Below are 20,805 nucleotides of genomic sequence, written 5' to 3'. Positions count from 1 at the left end.
AGGTAAGTCAGCAAACAATTCACTTTAGGTTTTCACAGCCTTCCAGAAGAGCTGAAAAGAAAATTGTTATAAACGGTTTGAGTTTTCATGTGTCATCCAGCGACTTGTTTCAATTTGGTGCCAGTTTTAATGTAACCAGCTAGTTCTTTGTACTGTATGTAATGGCCTTAGAGGAAAATTTGGAATCTTTTCCCACCCCTTTTTGTAACCTGATAGCCAAGCAGTTTACAAAAGTGAAGCAATCCAAGCATGCAGCCTGTTCAAGCTTTTCTAGAATTCATATAAATCTGGACTTGCAAGGCAGGATGTAGATCTACCATAAATTCATCAGAAAGATGCATACATCAGATCATATATTTTATTATTTAATTCCATGTCAGCAACAAACGGCTATTTTCAAGGTGAAAACATTTCATTTATAACTATACAATTAAAAAACATCAAAAAAGCATACAAAAATTAGATTTGACTTGTTAACATATAAAAAAAAAAACACTTTACTGAATATCTGAGTGATCTTCCAAAGATGAAAGTAATTTTTGTACATCACTCCCGTCTGTTTCTTTTGTTTATTGTTAGCAAAGGCCAGCTTCAGTTGACTTGTATTCAGAACCTGATCATCATTTTGCTATATGAAGTGATGTTTTTTTTAATGCATTCACATCAGCAAAGCATTTACATCCAGAATTGTCACTATGCCACACATACAATTCTATGATAGTATGTTTTATTTTTACTACATTTTACATTGATAATGGTGGGCTGCAATGTCAAGTAATTATAAATTATTATGCATACTTGAAATTATCTGTCAATCCGTGAAAACAACTTCAAACAGTCGAAACAGTGGCATGAGCATTGTATGCATGGAGAATAGGTTTTACCCCCCAAAAAAGCAGCTCATTATTATTTAAAAAGTCATGCACTGAAACATTCCACTGTAAATGCTGATTTATACTTCTGCGTTGAGTGATCGGCATGACCCACCGTGCCTGCCTTGTGTTGCACATTTATACTTCTGGGTGCGGTTTCTGTTGCTCTGCAATAACACTTCCGAAATGCTAGCTGGGAGTAGGTTATGTTCCTTTGTGTAGAGTTTCTTTGCGTGCGTTTTGTTTTTTCTTAATGATAATTTAATGTATGAATAGCTAAAACTCGCTTATTCAGAGGCAGGAACCTGATGTGCAACAACATTAATCATAAGGTAAACAAAACAACAGTTTCCATCAAGAGCTACTTCACAGGACTTGACACTTGTAAAAACTCAGTGCAAGGCGGCTATTGGTCCCACCCACAATGGTCACAGCTATCAAGCCAACCAATCACAGAGCTTGCACTATGCATCGTGTTGATACATGTTTTGAGATGTGCGTGAGGGCTATGCGACCATGCAAAGGCTGCACCGGAGCATACATGTGCACTTGACGCAGAAGTATAAATCCGCCTTGGACAAGGCAAAAAAAAAAAGGTGTTTATTTGCACTACCATTGAGAAATTAACCAAGTATGTTACCAATTTTCATGAAGACCCTACAGCATCAACTTGTGGATATTGGGCATATAATGTCACCTTTAACAAATGCTTTTCCAATAACACAAAAGAAATTGTGTGACGTTTAGTAGCTTTCAACTATGACTACATTTGAAAGTGTTTGTCTTTCAATAATAGATGCACACGCTGCAATGCCTGCTTTCAGTGTAGATGATAGGACAAGACAGACTGATTTGTGTTCATGTCGTAAAAATGTTATTTTGCATCACTCCACCCAGAGCTGTTGTTTTTTTTAAAACCGTACTCAGTAAGTACAACATCCTATCACTAATTTATGTTCTACATTAGCAGGTTGAAATGTGCAGTGCAGAGACAATTTTCACAGAAAAATGGACTGCAGAAACAGAAAGGCACTTACTGCTGAGGGAGATCTTGCGGGCAGCAAACGATTTTGCAGCAGAGCTCTGGAATAAAACAAAAAGGAGGAAAAACAAGATCCCAGTGGATGTGTGGAGGAAAAGACAGACAAAACAGACACAAGAGACATTGGGAAAAGGTGGGGAATGAGAGAAAGGAGAGAGGGAAGAACAGATGCACAGCTATCAGTTAAACCAATAATGCACAGTTGGTTAGAGAATCCCACCATTACTATAAAGTATTTGTGTCCCTTAGTCCCTTTGACTGCTAATACTTTAGAATTTACTTTAACATAACATGCTTGTCTAAATTTTCCTACTTTACCATATGTTCTGTAAAATACAGGACTACTAACACCCTTTAACTTCATTGTTAACATAAAAACCTTTCCACTTTAAGTTATCTAAAAACAATTACATCTTGGGAAAAAGGGTTTTCCTGGTACCATTGACACCTGATTCCTCTCTGGCTTGGCTATGGCCCAACCGCACAGCAGTGTGCACTGTATCTAGGCAACAAAGGTCCAATCAGAGGAAGCTGAGAAGTGAGGGTGATACACGATCACAATTGAGTGTGCTGATTGGCCGGCTGACAGGAACTGCTCTTTTTGTTTCAATGGATGTTTTTGCTCATGGTTGGAATTGTGATTCAACTGCTCTTTGAAAGTCTTTGAAGTTATGTCGAGTTTTCAGTAAACAATGCAAGTCTTTGACAAAAAAATGTAGTCCAAATTGGCTGTCTACGTGGACCAACAAGAACCACATGACATTTGGCAAGCCAATGTTCTGATAATCTTCAATAATCTTTGATCATCAGCATAAACGAAGTCCAATCTGCTGGTAAACACGTGTTCCTTTTTCAAATTTTGCTAAGGGTCTCATACGTGCATGGTTCACAAGTTCATCTGGAAATCTGAATGGGTAACAGCAGCTACAGAAAGCAAGTTATCAGGCTGGTGCAAAGTTCTTTGAAATCTTTCTTTAAATCCATTTGCATTGGAAGTGTCAGTCCTTTAGAGCTGCAAGTCTGTTAACAACTGACGAGACCCCAAAACAACAGGAAAAACTGTGGTAAATCCAGATGTTAGTCCATAAGCCTCGGTTGATCATCTCAGACCATTCGATGAGTACACAGGTCTGTGAAAAACAGCAGATGTTTGTGTAATGAGTCTGTGCATATATCAGTTCATTCAAGCAGTGAAGTGTGGGTAAAAATAGCAGAAGGCGTCAAGGCGATTAAACAGCTGTGTAGTCATCATGCTGACAGAAGTAGTCCATCTGACGCTTGTTTGGCTAGCGTACACGCACATGAAAAAGTCTTTGCTGGTCAGCAGCGTTCTTTCTTTCACACAATACGGCTGACGCCTCCCCACGTTTCATCAGCTCTTTTGGTTTAAGCAGTCCCATCAGGAGGCCACATCAGTTTTGTTTGTCGAGGCAGTGACCAATGATCCGGCAGGTTCCCTCAGGCTAAGTGTGCAGTGGCGACTCTGGGGGCCTAGCTCAGGTACAGCCGAGACGCTTGGGCATAGCGGGGCAGGTGATGGAGGTGGTAGAGGAGAAGAGGTGGTGGCAGTATGCAGGTACCAGTATGAGCAATGGAAGAGGGGAGGGCACCTTTCACAACAAAGCAATCAATGGGATTTTAAACCACAAAACAGTCATACTACCAGATCCAGAGATAAAAAGAGAAAGGGAACAAGAGCAAAAAGACAGAGTGGCAGAGACAAGAGAACGAGAGATAGAAATAGGAGGAGAGAGGAGGACAGAGAGACTAAAGCCTACATCTCTAACTACATGTTGCCAAGGGTCTATCATTCTGCTCACTCACTACAATGCAAATAAACACTGTGTGCTAGTTAACTACACTCTAATGTCGCAATATACAAAAACGGATGGCTGTTTTAAAAAGCAAGTGACCTTTAAGGTGCAACTTCTCAAAGTTGGGTTATCAGATTAAGGACTGTAAAGCCCTACTGCTAATTATACTGTTGTTAAAATAAACTTTAAAACAAATGGTATCAATCAACTAGCTAGCTAATGGTTTAAACGTTGATCATTCTAAGAAAACTTGACATCTTTTACATTCCTAAAGGACTGTTTAATACAAAACAGATATATTTAAATAATATTTTATACTATTTAAATGTGTTAAACTGCACGTTTAAAACTAGCACAGATACTTCTCCCTTCGCATGCACTAGCTATGATTCCATCAACCTATTTTTATGCGCATTTTGGATTTGTGCATAAAAAAATGGCTGATGGAAACGCCTTGATGCGCATAAGTTTTAAAAATGAAAATAAAAAAACGTATATGCATTACTGAGTAATTTTCCAAAAAGAAAGGATGTGCATAAACTACGGTAGAAACACTTTTACTAAACAAATTCCAGTATGCACATAAAAAAAAAAGTCATGTGATTTTGTTATAAGAGATCACGTGATGATAAAAATGTGTGTAAATGTACAAACCAGCTGGCTGAGCACATAGTAAATCATCTGAAATGTTTTGGTCATTCTAAAACGCCTTAACCATTTCAGTTTCAATGTTATTATTTATTAATGACCTCCAGATTCAAGAGCATCTGTGCTTCGCGTTTCACGACTTCAAACATGACCATAAGTCATTTATTAAATAAAGAAGAGTCACTCAGCTTCTCCTACCTCAGTAAATTCTGTTTTTACTTTAGATATTTGCCGCCAGTTAATCAGGAAGTGATGATTTTGTTCTCTTTGATGCATTGGATGAAAGTGCTGCTTTATTCGCACATCTTTCATGTGATTTCCAGTTTTGCACATAAATTTAATTCGCATCTTTGGATGGAAACATAGCTAATGGCAGTATCTAATTTTACACATTATTAGCTATGCACACTCCTAGACGATGCTGCAACTGTTGCTATTGAGTAAGAGGAAAAAAGAAGAGAATAAAGGTAACAAGAACATTCAATCCTCAACTGTATGTGAAGACAATAATTTGATTCCAGAAGTTTAAACTAGAGCTGCCTCACAGATTCTTGTTATCCCCTCTCAGGGTTATCATTTCCACTGGGGGTTTCCTTCATTCTGTGGGCCTTCTTACCTCCTCTGGGCGGGAGTTGCTTGAATCTGCCCCCTGGTGGTCGGACTGTTGCACAGCACTCTCTGAATGCGAGAGGCTCTCCAGTTCCATGGCAACTTGGCCTGTAGGCTCAGAGAGAGCTTCCTGCTTTACCTCCCTAGAGAAAGTCAGGAGAAACACAAGGGAAAGAAAGACACAAAAAGAGAGTGAGGGGTAAGGTGACTGAGGGTGGTTGATCTGGGTCACTCCACCTATAAATAACTGCCTGGCTAAATGACTCTCACTGCCAGAATCACTCACACACACGCATAAACAAGATGGTATCTTGCAACACTGTCAAAGTAAAAACAACAATTTCACATTGTCATCAACCAATGCCAATGAACTTACTTTAAAAGATGGAAATGACGAGACAGCAGTTCTATGAATTATTTGTAGATGAAACAACTGTCAACAGATTTAACAATGTGAATATAAAGTTCAATACATTTCAAATGGTGTTTTAGATACAGTTTAATGACCATGACATTTTACTATCTGTTGACTCTGGGCATTCTGTAATACTTCAGTTGTTGGATCTGAGAGCATCGTTTGATACGGTTGATCATGACATACTTATTCCTCGACTTGAACATTGTGCTGGTATTATTTGGATAGGTATTGGTCAATCGCCTACAAGTGGTCCAAAATGCAGCCGCTAGACTTCTTACAGGCACTAAATTAAATTAGTTAAAAATTTTACTCTTTGTTTTTAAGGTTTTAAATGGTCTGGGACCTTCATACCTTTCTGAAATTGCTACGGTTAACATATCTGCTAGATGTTTAAGTTCTTCAAGTCGGAAAAAGTTCCCAGATCAAAATGAAAGAAATAGGGGGACAAGGGCTTTTTCCATTGTGGACCTCAAATTGTGGAACGGTCTGTATTAGAATAATCTCTACTGAATCCGTGTTCAAGGGGAAACTGAAACTTCACATTTTAGAAAAGGTTTTTAATACCGGAGTCAGCTGAGCCTGCTGTTTTTTGTTTGAAGTTGTATGTATTGTACGTTGTTTTATTCCTTTGATTTTATTTGATAATATTTAATACAATTTGTGTTAGAGCTGGGCGATTTGGCAAAAATGCAATATCAATAATTCTTATCTTTATTGAACGATAACGATATATATTTTGATACAAGTTTTTAATGCTTCCACTTTTAAAAGAGCATCCCAATTATGACTGCTGTCGGGAAAGTGAAATGAGCGCGCTAAACAATCCGTTTAAGTTGTGACGTTTGGAATACTGTTACCGCGTCCAAGCCACTACTGATTTGAATTGAGAAAATATTGGTTTATGACTACTTTTTAGTCATATAACATATTGAACTGAATTTTATATAAATTCATGGTGTACTCGACAGTGTCTGGACATGCTGCATCACAAATACCCATATTATAACAACTTTTAAAAAATTAATCACTTTCTGGCTATTGGATATTCGGCATGGTTTTATATATATATATATATATATATATATATATATATATATATATATATATATATATATATATATATATATATATATATATATAGTGATTGTAATTTTCGGAAGCATTGCGTCACTTTGTACACGTTTATTATTATCATTTGCCGAGTCTCCCCATACAGTTTGATAGAGCGATTGGACCCGAAAGCCGCTTCGTGTGACATCACAATCAAATATTGGGTAATGCAGCATGAACTATTTTCAGCCCAAAAATTGGCTAATCTCTAATATCAACACAATTATAGACTACTGTTGTTGCATATTTCTGCAGTGTGATTCGCACAAAATCAAGTAAAATTGTTAAGAGCTTATCGTTGTTATCAACAAATTATGACGATTCGATATGACATCATTTACTGGCCCAGCCCTTATTTGTGCACTGCGTAAGGGTCAACAACTGTTATAATGCGCTTTATAAATAGACTAAGTTCTTTGAAACTTTACATTAGACAAGTTTTTCATTTTCAGCAAACATTAAGCAACAAAATCAGTCAAATTAGAATAATTTCAGATGACCATGTGACAAATTTACAGCAATGTCTGCTGAGATTTTACAGTATCAATTAAAGATAATAATCAATCATTTAAATTTCATTAAGCTGCCGTTTTTAACTCGTAACTAAATCAAATACATGACCAATGATCAGCTCGTACAATATTAAATCCGTTTAAAAGTACACAAAACAGTTCAGACTCTTCTTAATCATATGGAACACTATTAATGAACTAAATTAAACCCAAGCAAATAAAGTTCCAGCAGGGGAACTGATTAGCCACCGTCTGATAATTCCTGCACCAACAGGGAATTCAATTAAGGTAAAGTTGGTTTTATCTTCACACATTAAAACTTTCTCCTTAATAAAATACTTTCAGACTTTTATATTATACTAATATATTTCAGACTTTAAGTATTCTTTGCCAAATCTAAATATTGAAATCATATTAGTAGCCAATCACTATCAAAGTACAACATTGTTCACAGTCAAATAAATAGTGCTAATGTTGTTTTCAAGTCGTACTTGCATGTGATTTCAGACCGAATATTCAAAGTGCCATGGTAAACAATATAGGCAGCAAGTCACTGAACAAATGTGTGAATATAAAACCAGCTTTACCTCAATTGGAATTCAACAGCCCTCACCATTCTACAGAAAACCAATCTCTCTCTCTAATGCACAAACACACACCTGTGCAGCACACCTTGGCACCGCTGTCCCCAGACACACAACAGACCTGATGCCATTTGCTCTGAGGGGGGAAAAACTGCCTCTGGGTTCTAGAAGCACAAGGCTTTCCCTTTGTATTAAAGCAGTCAACACATGCTGAGGGGAAGGGGGACGGCAGCCAGATCCCCCGTAGACAAAAAAGCCAAGCGCTTAGAATACTTAACATTTACACATGAATGCAAAGCTGGCAAGCACCAAGAGGAAAACCTGAAATACCGCCTCAAAGGGAACTACAGTGGCCTCAGAGTTCATTCTCCCTGCATTAAGACACTTAGTAACAGTTAAAAAACAATAACCAGTTTGGACTGACTCCTAAAACACTGTAATCTTCATATCATTACCTTTCAGATAAAGTTTTGCCTCTTAGGCTTTTAAAAACATCTTCAAAATACTCACTACAGCACATCCCCTTTCCCCCTGGGGACTTTTAATTCCAACAACATGAACACCAGTCATAAGATTTGCTTTCCTTCAAGAAGAAAAGCTGAAACTTAATACACAGATCCACACGGAAGTGTTGGATCACTTAAATGTAGCTTATGGCTCATATTCTAAATGTTTTCTCACCACACTATCAATTTCAGCCCAAAGTAACACGTTTACTAGGCCTAACTACTTACACAAATTGCTACACTGCATAATGGGCTTTGGTGAAACGCAAGCTGTGTTAACATTGTTTTATTCATAAGATAAAAAGCTGCAATCCCTTTCACGAGGTTCATCGTTGACACGGATATCTCCCATTATTAATTAAACACTACATGCCATGCATCTCTCGTGATTAAAAATGCCAGAGAATTGCTTACATCCTCAAGGAACCCAAGTGCCTTAAGAGGATCCCCTTCCCCCAACATCATGACGAAGGCGTTCATTTCAAAAACCTACCGCGATTTACACGTGAAACTCATGTTTGTCCATCATGTGAAGCGTTAAATTTGAACATTACGACGTCAAAATGCTGTCTATGTAGGGAGCACATTGGGTTTTAAGACACAGCCAAGCCCTTCGGGTTCGAGAGAGCTACTGTGATCAAATTAAACGATGATTGCTTTCGAATTGAACTAGAAGCGACGCGGACTCATAAAAACATTCGCTTGCATCGAAATTATTATATCATAAAGGCCGATCACCCCATCGATGTGCCAACCCAGCGCTGGAGGGTATTTCTAGAAACCACCTCTCCTTCTCTCAGCCCTTACCCGTTTTTGTTGCCGTCCGACAGCATAATGTCAATCTGTAACCGGGACCGCGACGGCCGATTCTACACCGGTTCTCCCGTGGACGGATGCGTAGAAAGAAATGTGAGAAGCGGACGCGCTGCGAGGCTGTATTTTTTTTCTCTTTCGTGTGCAATGCGTCGGTATAGTCACGGCGGCGCTCACAGAGCAGCCATATTGAGCAGCGCTGAGGGAAGTGAGAGAAGTACATACAGGACCCCTCCTCCAAGGCCACGCCGGTTGATAGGCTGTCATGAAGAACGCCTGATTAAAAATACATACGCCCTTATATTTTATATTCCAAAGCGGTCAGATCAGCTATTGTTTAAAGTAGTTTTAAATGCATTTTCCTTTTTCATAACACTACAGGAAAAGTTTACCATTTATAAACGCAACTAAGATATTTTAGTAAGGGTTTTGAACCCTTATTAAAAGGGCAGTTTCCAAAAAAAAAAAGGTGTCATTTACTCAACCTCAATGTGGTATTTGCACACAGACTTTTAATTTCAGTCAGCCAGTCATAGAGCTTCCAGTTTACTGTCATCCCATACAAAATCGCCACGTTTAAGATCTGATTAAAAAAAAAACAGCAATCTTCACTGCCTGATAGATATACAATATAAAGTTGGTCACTACATTAAATTACATTTTTCTGCGCCATGTCTTTAAAATATGGAAATTAATTTTACCCCAGTATTTTCAATAGAGTTTATGCGCTAGCCTGCTGTTCATGACGGCACCTTTGTTTAAATGGTCTTTTGTCTCTTTATGCTTTAATAAACAAATGGATGTTTAAGTTTATTTAATTGATTATATTTGAATTAAATAATGTCGATGCTGTAAAAGGAACCTTTATAATTGAAAATAGTCACATAAAGCTTTCATCGGAAGTTTATCATTGGCTGAAAAACACTAGCTGTGCATATAATAATAATTCCTTACATTTATATAGCGCTTTTCTAGACACTCAAAGCGCTTTACACATTGGGGGAATCTCCTCATCCACCACCAGTGTGCAGCATCCACCTGGATGATGCGACGGTAGCCATATTACGCCAGACCACACACCAGCTGATCAGTGGAGAGGAGACAGAGTGATATAGCCGATTTTGATATGGGGATGGTTAGGAGGCCATGATTGGACAGAGGCCAGTGGGCAAATTTGGCCAGGATTTTCGAAGGACATCCTGAGATTTATAACGACCACGGTGAGTCGGGACCTCGGTTTAACGTCTTATCTGAAAAACTCACAGAGCAGTTTAGAGTCCCCTTCACTATACTGGGGCGTTAGGACCCACGCAGAGTGCCCCCTGTTGGCCTCACCAACATCACTTCCGGCAGCAACCTAGTTTTCCCATGTAGACTCCCATCCAGGTACTGACCGGGCTCAGCACTGCTTAGCTTCAGTGGGTGACTATGTAGATTTATTTGCATATATATACAGACCATAGATTTATATGCCTATAGAGCATATATTAATTTCATATATTAACATAAGATTGTTGGTAACTAAACCATTGTCCACTCTAATATAATTTTTTTTTTTTTATAACTATTTTTAGGGGGTTTTCACCTTTATTTGTAGAGGACAGTAGAGATTTTTTATAGACAACAAAGTCTGGGGAGCAGAGATAATGAAAGGATTGGCAATAGACCACGAGCCGGGAATCTGATCTCTGTAAACACCTCTGTGCAGTGTGTCTACGCTATTGGCGCAGACAAAATAGATTTTCAGTATGACTTCTTTTATATTTAAAAGAAAGTAATTCATACAGGGCTGGAATGACATGGGGATGAATAAACTGTAACAGGAATAAAATTTTTAGGTAAACTACCTATTTAAAAGTTGTATTTCTGCGTGCATTATATTCAATTAGATACCATCTTCATCAAACTAGATAAAGAGAATCAATATAAACATATATTTAACATATTTTTGCATTTTCCGCTTTTTATTGACCAAAATGTTCTGAGAGCTGACTTGAAGATAATGCAAAACTTTTTCTAAAGGGTTCAACATATTGGGCGATCATAGAAGATGCTTCCTCATGTCTTAATTCATTCAAGACATGACATCAAGTTAAGCAGAGTTGTAGAAGAGAATACTGAGAAGATAACCTCTGATCAGATGATGTGCAGGACTGATTACTAGAAACACTTGGATGTTATTCTTTAGCTACCAGTTAACAGTTTAAACACCAGATACTCAAAGAAAAGGTCTGCATACTTTTCTCCATTTTCACATTATTTTGGTTAACACATTGAGTACGTTTACATGGACACCAATAATCTGTTTTTATTACAATTAAAACAATACTCTGATTTTTGATTGATTTAATCCGATTAAGGTCATGATCAAACTAAACAAAAACGGAATTAAGACGTGGAGTATGCGTATTTTAGATGCATTATTGAAGTGCAGAACCGACATGTAAACATCTTAAGCTATTACAGGATATTAGGCTTTTCGCTGCATTTTGCATAGTCTGTACACACACAGCTGTTTGACACTATTCTCTGCACATACAGAGTCAGTGAAGGACCACAGACACCGGCATCATAAAATCAGGGTATATACAGAACTTCTTAAGTTGAATTTAATACCTTTTACTACCTTTTTTAATACCTTCGAAAAAAAATGTAATGCCAGCAGGACTTAGAGCTGCAACTGTAGTATCGTAAATTAAATGAATATGAAAATAGAATAACATATTGCAGATAACATATACATTTAAATAAAGCAGAGTGATTAATCAAGATGTCACAATGGGCCTTTGTCCATAGTTTTTAATCAATGTGTTTGTAGAAGACAGCAGAAAGCTCAATCAATATGTCATCAATGTCAATAGTCGATCTTCTAAGAACAACTCGGTATGGTTGTTTCTCCACTGAGCCTGGAACGGCGTGGCACGATTACAGTTAGACAACCGTGCTGAACTGTGCCAATACATTCTGTGTGTCAGATAACTTTTATTACTTTTTAATGCCCTTAATTTTGGCTAATTTCATTAACTACCTTTTACAACCCTACGGACACCCTGAAAATGTAGAGGCTTTTCCCTTATACGACGTGCAGGATCAAATTTCATTAAAACACTCTTCCAGTAATTTATAATCACATCCAATATCTTGTTTGTCATGGCGGGCATGCATGAAATGTTCCTGAATGAAAGTGAAAGTGCCAAAATGCACTTGAAAGTCGACTAATTAAAAATGAAACACCGAAATTACATGAAACTCCGGAAGAAATATGGATAGCGTGATTATGCAATGACATTGATGGAAGAATGTGCTATAAGATGTAAAACAGGAACATTCAAAAAGCAACTCATGTAAACACCATCATATTGTTGTCATATTCAGATTATGGCAAATAATTTGATTACTGATGTCCATGTAAACGTAGTCATTGTGTATTTCACCATATTTGCATAATTAGATTCTCTTTATTTAGTAACAGAACCGGTGATCTAAAAACATTTCTATAATAAGGAGAAATAAATTAGTATAATGTTGGTATTATTAATTTGTATTAAAAGCATGGTTTCCGCTACATTCATTCTTCAATGGCGGGGCACCACACCAAAATTCATCCCCACCATGGCTACATTAAAGCTTCTCATTCTAAATCTTCAATTGTTGCAGTTTTTTTTTTTTTTGATAGAGGGTTATAAAAAAAAAAATAAAAAATAAATAAATAAATAAAAAAAAAAATAAAATAAAATAAAAATAAAAAAAATAAAAAAAAATAAAAAAAAAAAAATCGCACCAAAACATATTAAAATGTAGGTGAATTATAACAGAGCAAACTTTTCTGTAATCGTAGTGGTGCTGTGCATTGTTTGTTTAACCCTTTAAGGATACATGCTGGCTGACTGACTGGGCCGGCGATGCGCAAGGCTAGCAAGCACGAAGTAGCTTTCAGTTATGATGAATACAGTTTCCATAATTATACCTTATTTATAGATCAAGTTCTGCATACAATTGCTTTATCTTGCTGGAGTTTATGGCGGTTTAACTTCAGGAAGCGTCCATGCTGTTCTGTAGGTCTATAGGAGACATTCATAAATATTCCTAGCAAATCTAATAAATGTTAGAGACATTCACAATGCACAAACTCTCTAAATCGCACCCCAGCAGCGTTCATTTAAGAACGCACAAGAAAATCTGTGCTTGAGCAGCGTATATTTGAGGGCGTGCAAGAAGTTTTGTGCATGAACAGAGGAAACTGACACGCATGCAAAAAGATTTGCATGCTCGTATTACATGAATGCGATCTCGACTTGTAATACTGCACTCATGATATTTCTTATTGAAATAATGCCACAGGTAGTTGGAAGATCTTTGTAAATGGCGTGCCACCACAGCTGGAAAAAATCCTATAGGAAACACTAAAAAGTAAAAAAAAAAATGGCCAAAATCAATGACTGCCACCAACCAGTGCGTATAGGGCAGTTAGCTATTCTTAAAATCTCACAGCTCTCCTTATTGCATTAATTAAATTGCCCAGCAATACAGTATTCATTTCCATATCATTAACATTAAAAAAATACCACAAAGGATTTCCATCTGCTGGGTGTCCTGGTGAGAAGCAGTGAATGAGAGCAAACGGACAATCTATCTAAACCATGCATGACAACAGACAGCAGAGTTTGAGCTCATGCATCTCTGAGAGCTCACACATGCTGGGTGGTCCTGCATTTAGATACATTTCAAAAATGGCAAAAGGAAGACAATGGTTAGGAAAATCAATGAGGAGTAAAAACAGTTAGGAAAGCGTGGGACCTGAAAAGGCAAAGGTCTAAAACCTTATCCAATGCATTTCTCTGACTATTCAAGTCAGTTTAAGCTAAATAGAAATGAAACACATTAGAAAAAAAAGTAATTATGCCAAGCACACCTAAAACATTCTTCATAAATATTGTACATAAATAAATAAAAAGAATGTATTTTTCTGTTTCTCCAAGCATGTAGTTAATTTAATGAGGCATTACACATTTTCTAATTATTAAGATTAAAACAGCATCAGAAAGTCATTAAAGATAGTTCATCCATAAATGAAAATTTACTCACTCTCAAACCTTAATGAGTTTATTTTATTCTGCTGAACACAAATGAGATGAAATTGAGGGAAAGCTGAGAGAAACATTTAACTATTAGCTTAAATAGTAGGAAAAACAATACTTTGAAAGTTAATTGTTACAAGTTTTCAGCCCTTTTCAAAATATCGTCTTTTGTTTTCAACAGAAGAAGGAAACTCAAACAGATTTGGAGCAAGTAAATAGTGAGTAAATGATGAATTTTAATTTTTGGGTGGAGTATCTCTCTAAATTATCACCATAAAATATAGATGAGCAAAACAAATTAAATAAAAAGTGACAAATACTCTACTACTTAATACTAACTACTTAAATATTATGTCTTACAATGAATTTAAATAATTTACTTCGATTTTGTTTAAAGCTCATAAATGAATAAGCTGAATTTGTACACTGCAACACACTTGAAGCATTGCATTTTTGTATCTGTACAATGATTAGTGTGTGTATAGAACATTTGCTAACCTTGAAGACTGAGCCTTCTTTTCTTCAGCACCTTTTCTTCCTTTCTCTTCTACATCCTGGTTTGAGTAAAGACAGACAATTCCATCAAAAGCTATACTGACATTTGATTTAATCCACAATGCACTTTTTAACTTTCCTACAAACAAATCTCTTTTGTGTTCATCTTCAGATCACACCACGAGTGTGAGAAGTTGTGTTGAACTCACTTACACCCAGAGAGACACAGTCAGACTGGTGCATCAGTATTAGCATGGCTGGCTCATCATCAGAAAACATCAAAAGTACAAGTAGCTAACAAAATTTTATATTGGATTTTATATGGATACACCACATACAAACCTTCTTTTTGCTGACTGGGCTGGATTTATCACGTGAAGAAGAGCTTGAAGAACGAGAGGATGATGAGGATTTTGAATCCGCATCAGATGATGATGATGACGACTGACTTGATGTTGAGGAGCGTCTTTCATCTTTCTTTGAACAGTCTCTTGTTTTACCCATTTCTTTTACTTCAGATGTAGCATGAGGCGATTTTAGGGCCTTTTTACTTTCGTCTGCCGGTTTAGGTGACTCTTCAGGTGCCTCATTCCTCAAACCCTTCAATTCCTTGTCTTCTTTGTGTTTTGATGCAGGTGTTGTTGTAAATTCCTCCGTTTCCATGGAAGAATCTTCAGAGCCTTTTGAAACAGAGGTGAGCATTGAAACCTGCTCTGGTTTGGAAGCTGACATGAGTGACTCAGGTGGTGGGACCTCAGAGAAAATGCGTTGCCTCCTAGATGAGCGTGTGGTGGTTGAAGTCAAACAGAATGCTCCAGAAGTCTCATCCACGTTCTCATTTTGCTTCTCCTCACTTCGTTTTGGCTCATCTCTTTCTTTCTCCAACTCAGAATCTTGAATGTCTTGTTGATCAGGGGGCATTGTGGGTACTGAAGAGGACACATCTGACCCAGGAAGCTCCCGAGTTGAGTCTTGCACTGCTGCTTCAGCATGTTCCTGCTCTTCAACTTCCATGTCCCCTTCACCCTCCATATCTACCTTCTGTGCGCCACCAAACACACCTTCAGACTCCATTTTGCGGACCAAGAGGCTAAGGGGACCAGGTTTGCGTGTGGATGGAGGTTCTGGGCTGCTAGATCTAGAACTGGAGCTTGACTCCTGACGTGTGAGGGATGGAGGAGAGACCATGCCTGGCCCTGGAACAGCAGCTTCCGCTAGGTCTGCTGGCTCATCTTGGTCATGTGGACTCTGTTTGGGAGTGTCGGGTAATGGGAAAGAGAGCTCTGGAGGTGGAGATGGTGGAGGAGTGGGCTGACGGAGCTGCAGAGGCGGCTGGAGGACTGGTTGAGGCTGGGGAGGAATGTGTTGTGGGGGCTGAAGTTTTCGACGTGAGCGTTGGGGGGCTGCAGCTGGTGGAGCGCGTGCAGGAGGAGCCCGGGCGTTCTTCTTCCCATGCGAGGACGGACCCCACTCATCATCGTCGTCACTGTCATCATCATCCTCCTCCTCATCATCATCACTGTCAACTTGAGCGCCACCTGCTGCCCTTGCAGAACGACTGAGCTGCAGCATTGAATGGGCAGGACCTGCTTCAACTGGGGCCGTTCCCTCTCTTTCTTGTGAACGAGGCGGCAGGCCTTGGCGCTCAGGTTGTCCAACCACACGTACAGACAAGGAGGCAACTGCTCGTGGAGGGGAGGGTGTAGCAACGTCCTCATGTCCAGAGGGAAAGGAAGGATGCCAGATCCTCCCAGCTTTAGTGTCAGATGACTCTTGGGAGACAGGAACAGGGCCTGTATCTAACTTCTGTGATCCTACTAACCCAGGGTCCTGTGGCAGCCCTCCTCCAGCTGTCAGATGAGAGTGTGCAATGTGATGCTGGAAAACATTGTAATTGAAAAATTAAACATAAAAAATAGACATTTGTTTACAGACACAATTTGCAGAAGAAATATTGTAACAATTTAATGAGCAAAACGAATATAATTGCTTGGTAAATGAAATCTGTACGGTTTCCTCAGAGCACACTGCAAGTGTGAGAAGTTTAGTTGAACTCACTTACACCCAGTGTGAGACACAGTCAAACTCTGGTGCATCAGTATTAGCATGGCAGGCTCATCATTGGAAACACAACAAGATCTACAGTGCTCAGCATAATTGAATACACGAAAATGAATATTGACCCATTTCTCAGTGAATATATTCAATGTTTTTTGGTGCATTTAAACAAAACAGATTTAATAAACAGATATATTTATTAAAATAATATTTTAGTCACCAAACATATTTGGAAATTGAAAGATAATACAATTAAATTCAAGCTAAATATTGCAAAAAAAAATTACAACCTACAAAATTTCAACTAAATTTTTCAATTTTTTTTTGCTTCTCTTGATTTTTCCTCTTTTAAATTTGTATTTAATATTTTCCTTTAACATATACATTTGGGTGTACTACTTTTTAAACCGTTATAATAAGTTATTTTGCTAGATAAGCTCCAGATTTGGCTCCTGTAATAACTAATGTATATGCACAAATATAATATTGTATAGCTTCCTATTAAAAATATGAATTTAAAAGATACATTTATGAGGGGTGTACTTATATATGCTGAGCACTGTATAAGACTAAAACCGTCACACAAACTGAATGTTGACATAAAATGTAATGTTTGCTTTCTGGATAACTTCCTGTGGTCTAGGGCTGTCTCTGCATCCTTTCACTTCTACAGGTATTTAAGTCTAAAAATTTCAACATAATATTGATGTTACAAATAGTCATCATTTTATGTAAAATAAAATGTAATTTGTAATTTTATCAAAAATACAAAAACAGTATTGGACAAATATTGCTATGCAGTTTTAATTTATTATAGATATATTTTAACATGTCATGAAGTAGGGCTGCACGGTATTGGAAAAATCTGGTTAAATTCAATTTCACCAGACGACTTAATATCTCTATTTGGAAAGAATTTATAATATTAGATCGATTAAGATGATTCTGCTGTGGAAGTGCATCTCAATAAAATCTAATAAACAATCTATAAACTTTTTGGGGTTCTCCAATACATTTTTGTTGTGGTCTGTGCTATTTGCAATGCATTTCTGTATTGCGAGTATTTTCGTGCATAACCATCTATAAATAGAATGAAGAAAAAGATATAATTGAAATAATAATTGAGTGTTTTATCATTTCCTGAATCTAACAACATTCAAGTACAGTAATTGAATAATAAAAATAATTCATTAAAATTAATCGTAGTTAAGATCACAAATGGTACAATTTCTTATATCTGAATGCTTTTAAAATCATTATCCAATCACAGGCATCAAAAACACATGCAAATGATCAATTATAATACAAAAATCAACATTGCATATTATGTGATGCAACTATTGCAAATGATCACATTGTGATATTGATGCTGAAACAATATATTGTGCAGCCATATTATAAAGACTAGTATACATTGTTGTGAGCAAAATGACAATTAAATCAGATAAACAAATGCACTTAAACACACACATTATCTAATAATTCAAACAGCATTACTGATAACTAAAATATTCCCAATTCGATTAAGAACATATGCCTCAGAATCAGAGTTTTTTAATCTCGCCCTAGTCAATTATGTGCCACAAAAATCAGTGTGTGTATGTGCTATTAGTGCTATTAAAATAAATATAATAGCAGACAACTGTACCACATCCAGTAAACATTTACTTTGTGCAAACATTTCATTCACTTTTATATGTACTTTTCAAATATAATATGTACCTACTTTCTCTAATAAGAATGAAGTGCTATCGTTGTCATCCTCCTCTGGGCCTGCAGGACTCTGCGACTCTGAAAGCAGAATATTGCAAAAGTCACACATGCAGCTTTTTGAGGAGAATAATGCATGCATGCATTTATGTGTATGTATGTATGTATGTATATATATATATATATATATGCAGAACAAATCGCCACAAATGGGGACAATAAAGTTTACAGTAACAGTATCTATTAAGAAAACAGTTAGAGTTTGACAGGCAACAAATACCACTCATTATTTCCTCAGAGCACACTGCAAGTGTGAGAAGTTAAGTTAACTCACTTACACCCAGTGCGAAACACTGGTGCATCAGTATTAGCATGGCAGGCTCATCACTGGAAGCACTAAATGGGTTTAAACATTATGCATCATTGTATATTGAGAATGCCATCACAGATGGTGTAGTCAAGTCAATGTTATAACCTGCATGTATTTGCACGTGTGAGTTTGATTACCGTCTGCCTCTGTGGCCTCCCGGGCTTCTCTCTCCAGTCTCTGTCTGAGGAGCTCCTGCTGTTTGGCCAAGTACTGCTTTATAAAGCTGTTCTGACTCATCTCCTCTCCAATCTAAGTTGCATATAGAGAAAGCACACTACAGTCACTACAGTCGTCTAATTTACAATTCCTGGAGCCAGTAAGCAGTGAAAACTTGACGGCTACATTTAATAAGCACTTAATGGCGATGATTAACATATTACCGTCGCTAATAAAAAAAAAAGCTTCTAATGCTCTAATAACAGTCTCTATAGTTATAATGCTGTTAATTTTTTGTTTAGAAATTACTCATACCCATGTAGCATATAATAGGGCTGCACAATATATTGTTTCAGCTTCGATATTGCAATGTGTGTGTCTGCAAAAGTCACATTGTAGAATATGCAATGTTGAGTGGGGTTATAGTTAATCAGCACAAAAGGAGATTTGTGGAGGCATTGCAAAGTATAACCATAAAAAACTGAAAGTTTAAAATTTGCATGCGTTTTAAAGGCATTTCAAGAGTTTAAAATATTCAGGCACAAAAAAGCACATCTGTAACTTTAATGAAGAATAATTTTACTGAATTATTAATTCAATGAAGACTATACAGTGTTATTTTACATTTCATTATTCATTTAACTCTCAAAAAATCCATAAAGCACTGTTTATTTGATATTTTCCTTTGCTCTATAATATTATACTTCCCTTACAAAATCAACACAATTCATCTAAATTAATGATTTCTTTCCGAACAGAGCTATTCAAGCTATCTGGTGAAATTGCATTCATATCGCAATTTATATTGCAGAGAAACTAAATTCAGCAATGTCAGATTCCTCCACTATCGTGCAGCCCATGCATATATTACATTTTCTTATTTCTTAAATGAAGTTTATTAATTAATCTTTTACACAAAATGTTTGGACGTGTTATATATATTGCACATCAGCCTTTTCTGTCATCATAACATATACACACAGAATATGGAGCTTAAATCTCAAGGAGCTGAAAACAATTATTAAAGAAAAATACTCAATGCTTAAATGGTATGAATAAATCCTTAAAGTCTCTAAAGTAAATAAATTGTACAAGAGTATTACTTGCATAAAATACATTAAAATATTAAGTACTTGCCACTATTATATAACAGTATGTGTTATTAGTAAGATAACAATTGTTATAAATTGTTTTATGCAAAAAGCTAAGACTTAATGTAACGCAATACAATGATAACCGATCTCGTTTTTATCCCCCAAGACAATAATGCATGTATAAGTCCAAGACAAGTTGCTTTTGTAAAAATATTAACCAGATGACAGAAGGCATATGATATGAAGCAACAGGTTTTCCTGGAAGCTTTTAATCATGTCTATAATTAAGAAGCATTAGAAATCCATATGTCAAACATGATATGATAAGCTTTATTTGATTAATGATCTGGCTGAATTTGCAATGCAGTTCTTGACCTGTCTGAACATAAGACCACATTAGACATTGTGTAAAACCTTCATGTCCATGAATGAAACAATCTTACCTGCGAGTTGGGCTGAATACCACTGTGACAGGTTGAAGACCGTTGGAGATTCTCCAACATCAGAGCCTTGACAAACACAGAAAAACATGCACATTTAAAAGACGACCAAACCTAATAAACAACTAAACTGCTTTGTTTATTCTTTCACACACTATTTAGGTGCCTACATATGTACGTATGCTGTATTTGATCCATCACAGTGCTTTCATACAGAAGGTAAAACAACTACAATAAATATCTAACTCACTCGACCAGCACACCATTACAGTTTACCGACTTGATTCAAGTGGAGAGGTTTCCCTGAATAAAGTGTTTATATTAGCAGTGGGAGTGGCATTAGCTTTTCATATTATTCACTACTTCAGCACATACTTCGCAGATGGCACTGTTAATCTCACAGATCGCCGGTCATTATGCTAATTATCAATGGAAAATAGAGGAGAAAAGACAAAAAAATCTCATTTAAATATGAC

General features: G+C 36.9%; 1 protein-coding gene and 3 non-coding genes across 4 annotated transcripts in view; all 4 read right to left on the bottom strand.

Annotated features, from left to right (window-relative positions):
• Window positions 1–20,805, bottom strand: part of acin1b (apoptotic chromatin condensation inducer 1b) — a 30,719-nt gene that overhangs the window by 9,246 nt on the left and 668 nt on the right. The window contains exons 2-8 of the mRNA XM_056461295.1: window positions 20,333–20,398; window positions 18,777–18,888; window positions 18,286–18,350; window positions 14,844–16,379; window positions 14,505–14,560; window positions 4,993–5,128; window positions 1,910–1,955 (exon numbers count right to left, since the gene is read on the bottom strand). Coding sequence (XP_056317270.1) covers window positions 1,910–1,955; window positions 4,993–5,128; window positions 14,505–14,560; window positions 14,844–16,379; window positions 18,286–18,350; window positions 18,777–18,888; window positions 20,333–20,398 — 2,017 coding nt within the window. The remainder of the gene's footprint in view (window positions 1–1,909; window positions 1,956–4,992; window positions 5,129–14,504; window positions 14,561–14,843; window positions 16,380–18,285; window positions 18,351–18,776; window positions 18,889–20,332; window positions 20,399–20,805) is intronic.
• On the bottom strand, window positions 14,665–14,775 carry LOC130233047 (small nucleolar RNA U6-53/MBII-28). The gene has a single exon (XR_008838187.1). It is a non-coding gene; the product is annotated as a small nucleolar RNA U6-53/MBII-28 (small nucleolar RNA).
• LOC130233045 (small nucleolar RNA U6-53/MBII-28) lies at window positions 16,514–16,628 on the bottom strand. The gene has a single exon (XR_008838185.1). It is a non-coding gene; the product is annotated as a small nucleolar RNA U6-53/MBII-28 (small nucleolar RNA).
• Window positions 18,559–18,662, bottom strand: LOC130233046 (small nucleolar RNA U6-53/MBII-28). Its single transcript, XR_008838186.1, has one exon. It is a non-coding gene; the product is annotated as a small nucleolar RNA U6-53/MBII-28 (small nucleolar RNA).

The sequence above is a fragment of the Danio aesculapii genome, chromosome 7, assembly GCF_903798145.1.
Source record: "Danio aesculapii chromosome 7, fDanAes4.1, whole genome shotgun sequence".
In the NCBI taxonomy this organism is placed as follows: Eukaryota; Metazoa; Chordata; class Actinopteri; order Cypriniformes; family Danionidae; genus Danio; species Danio aesculapii.
This window is presented reverse-complemented; position numbering and strand designations above follow the sequence as displayed.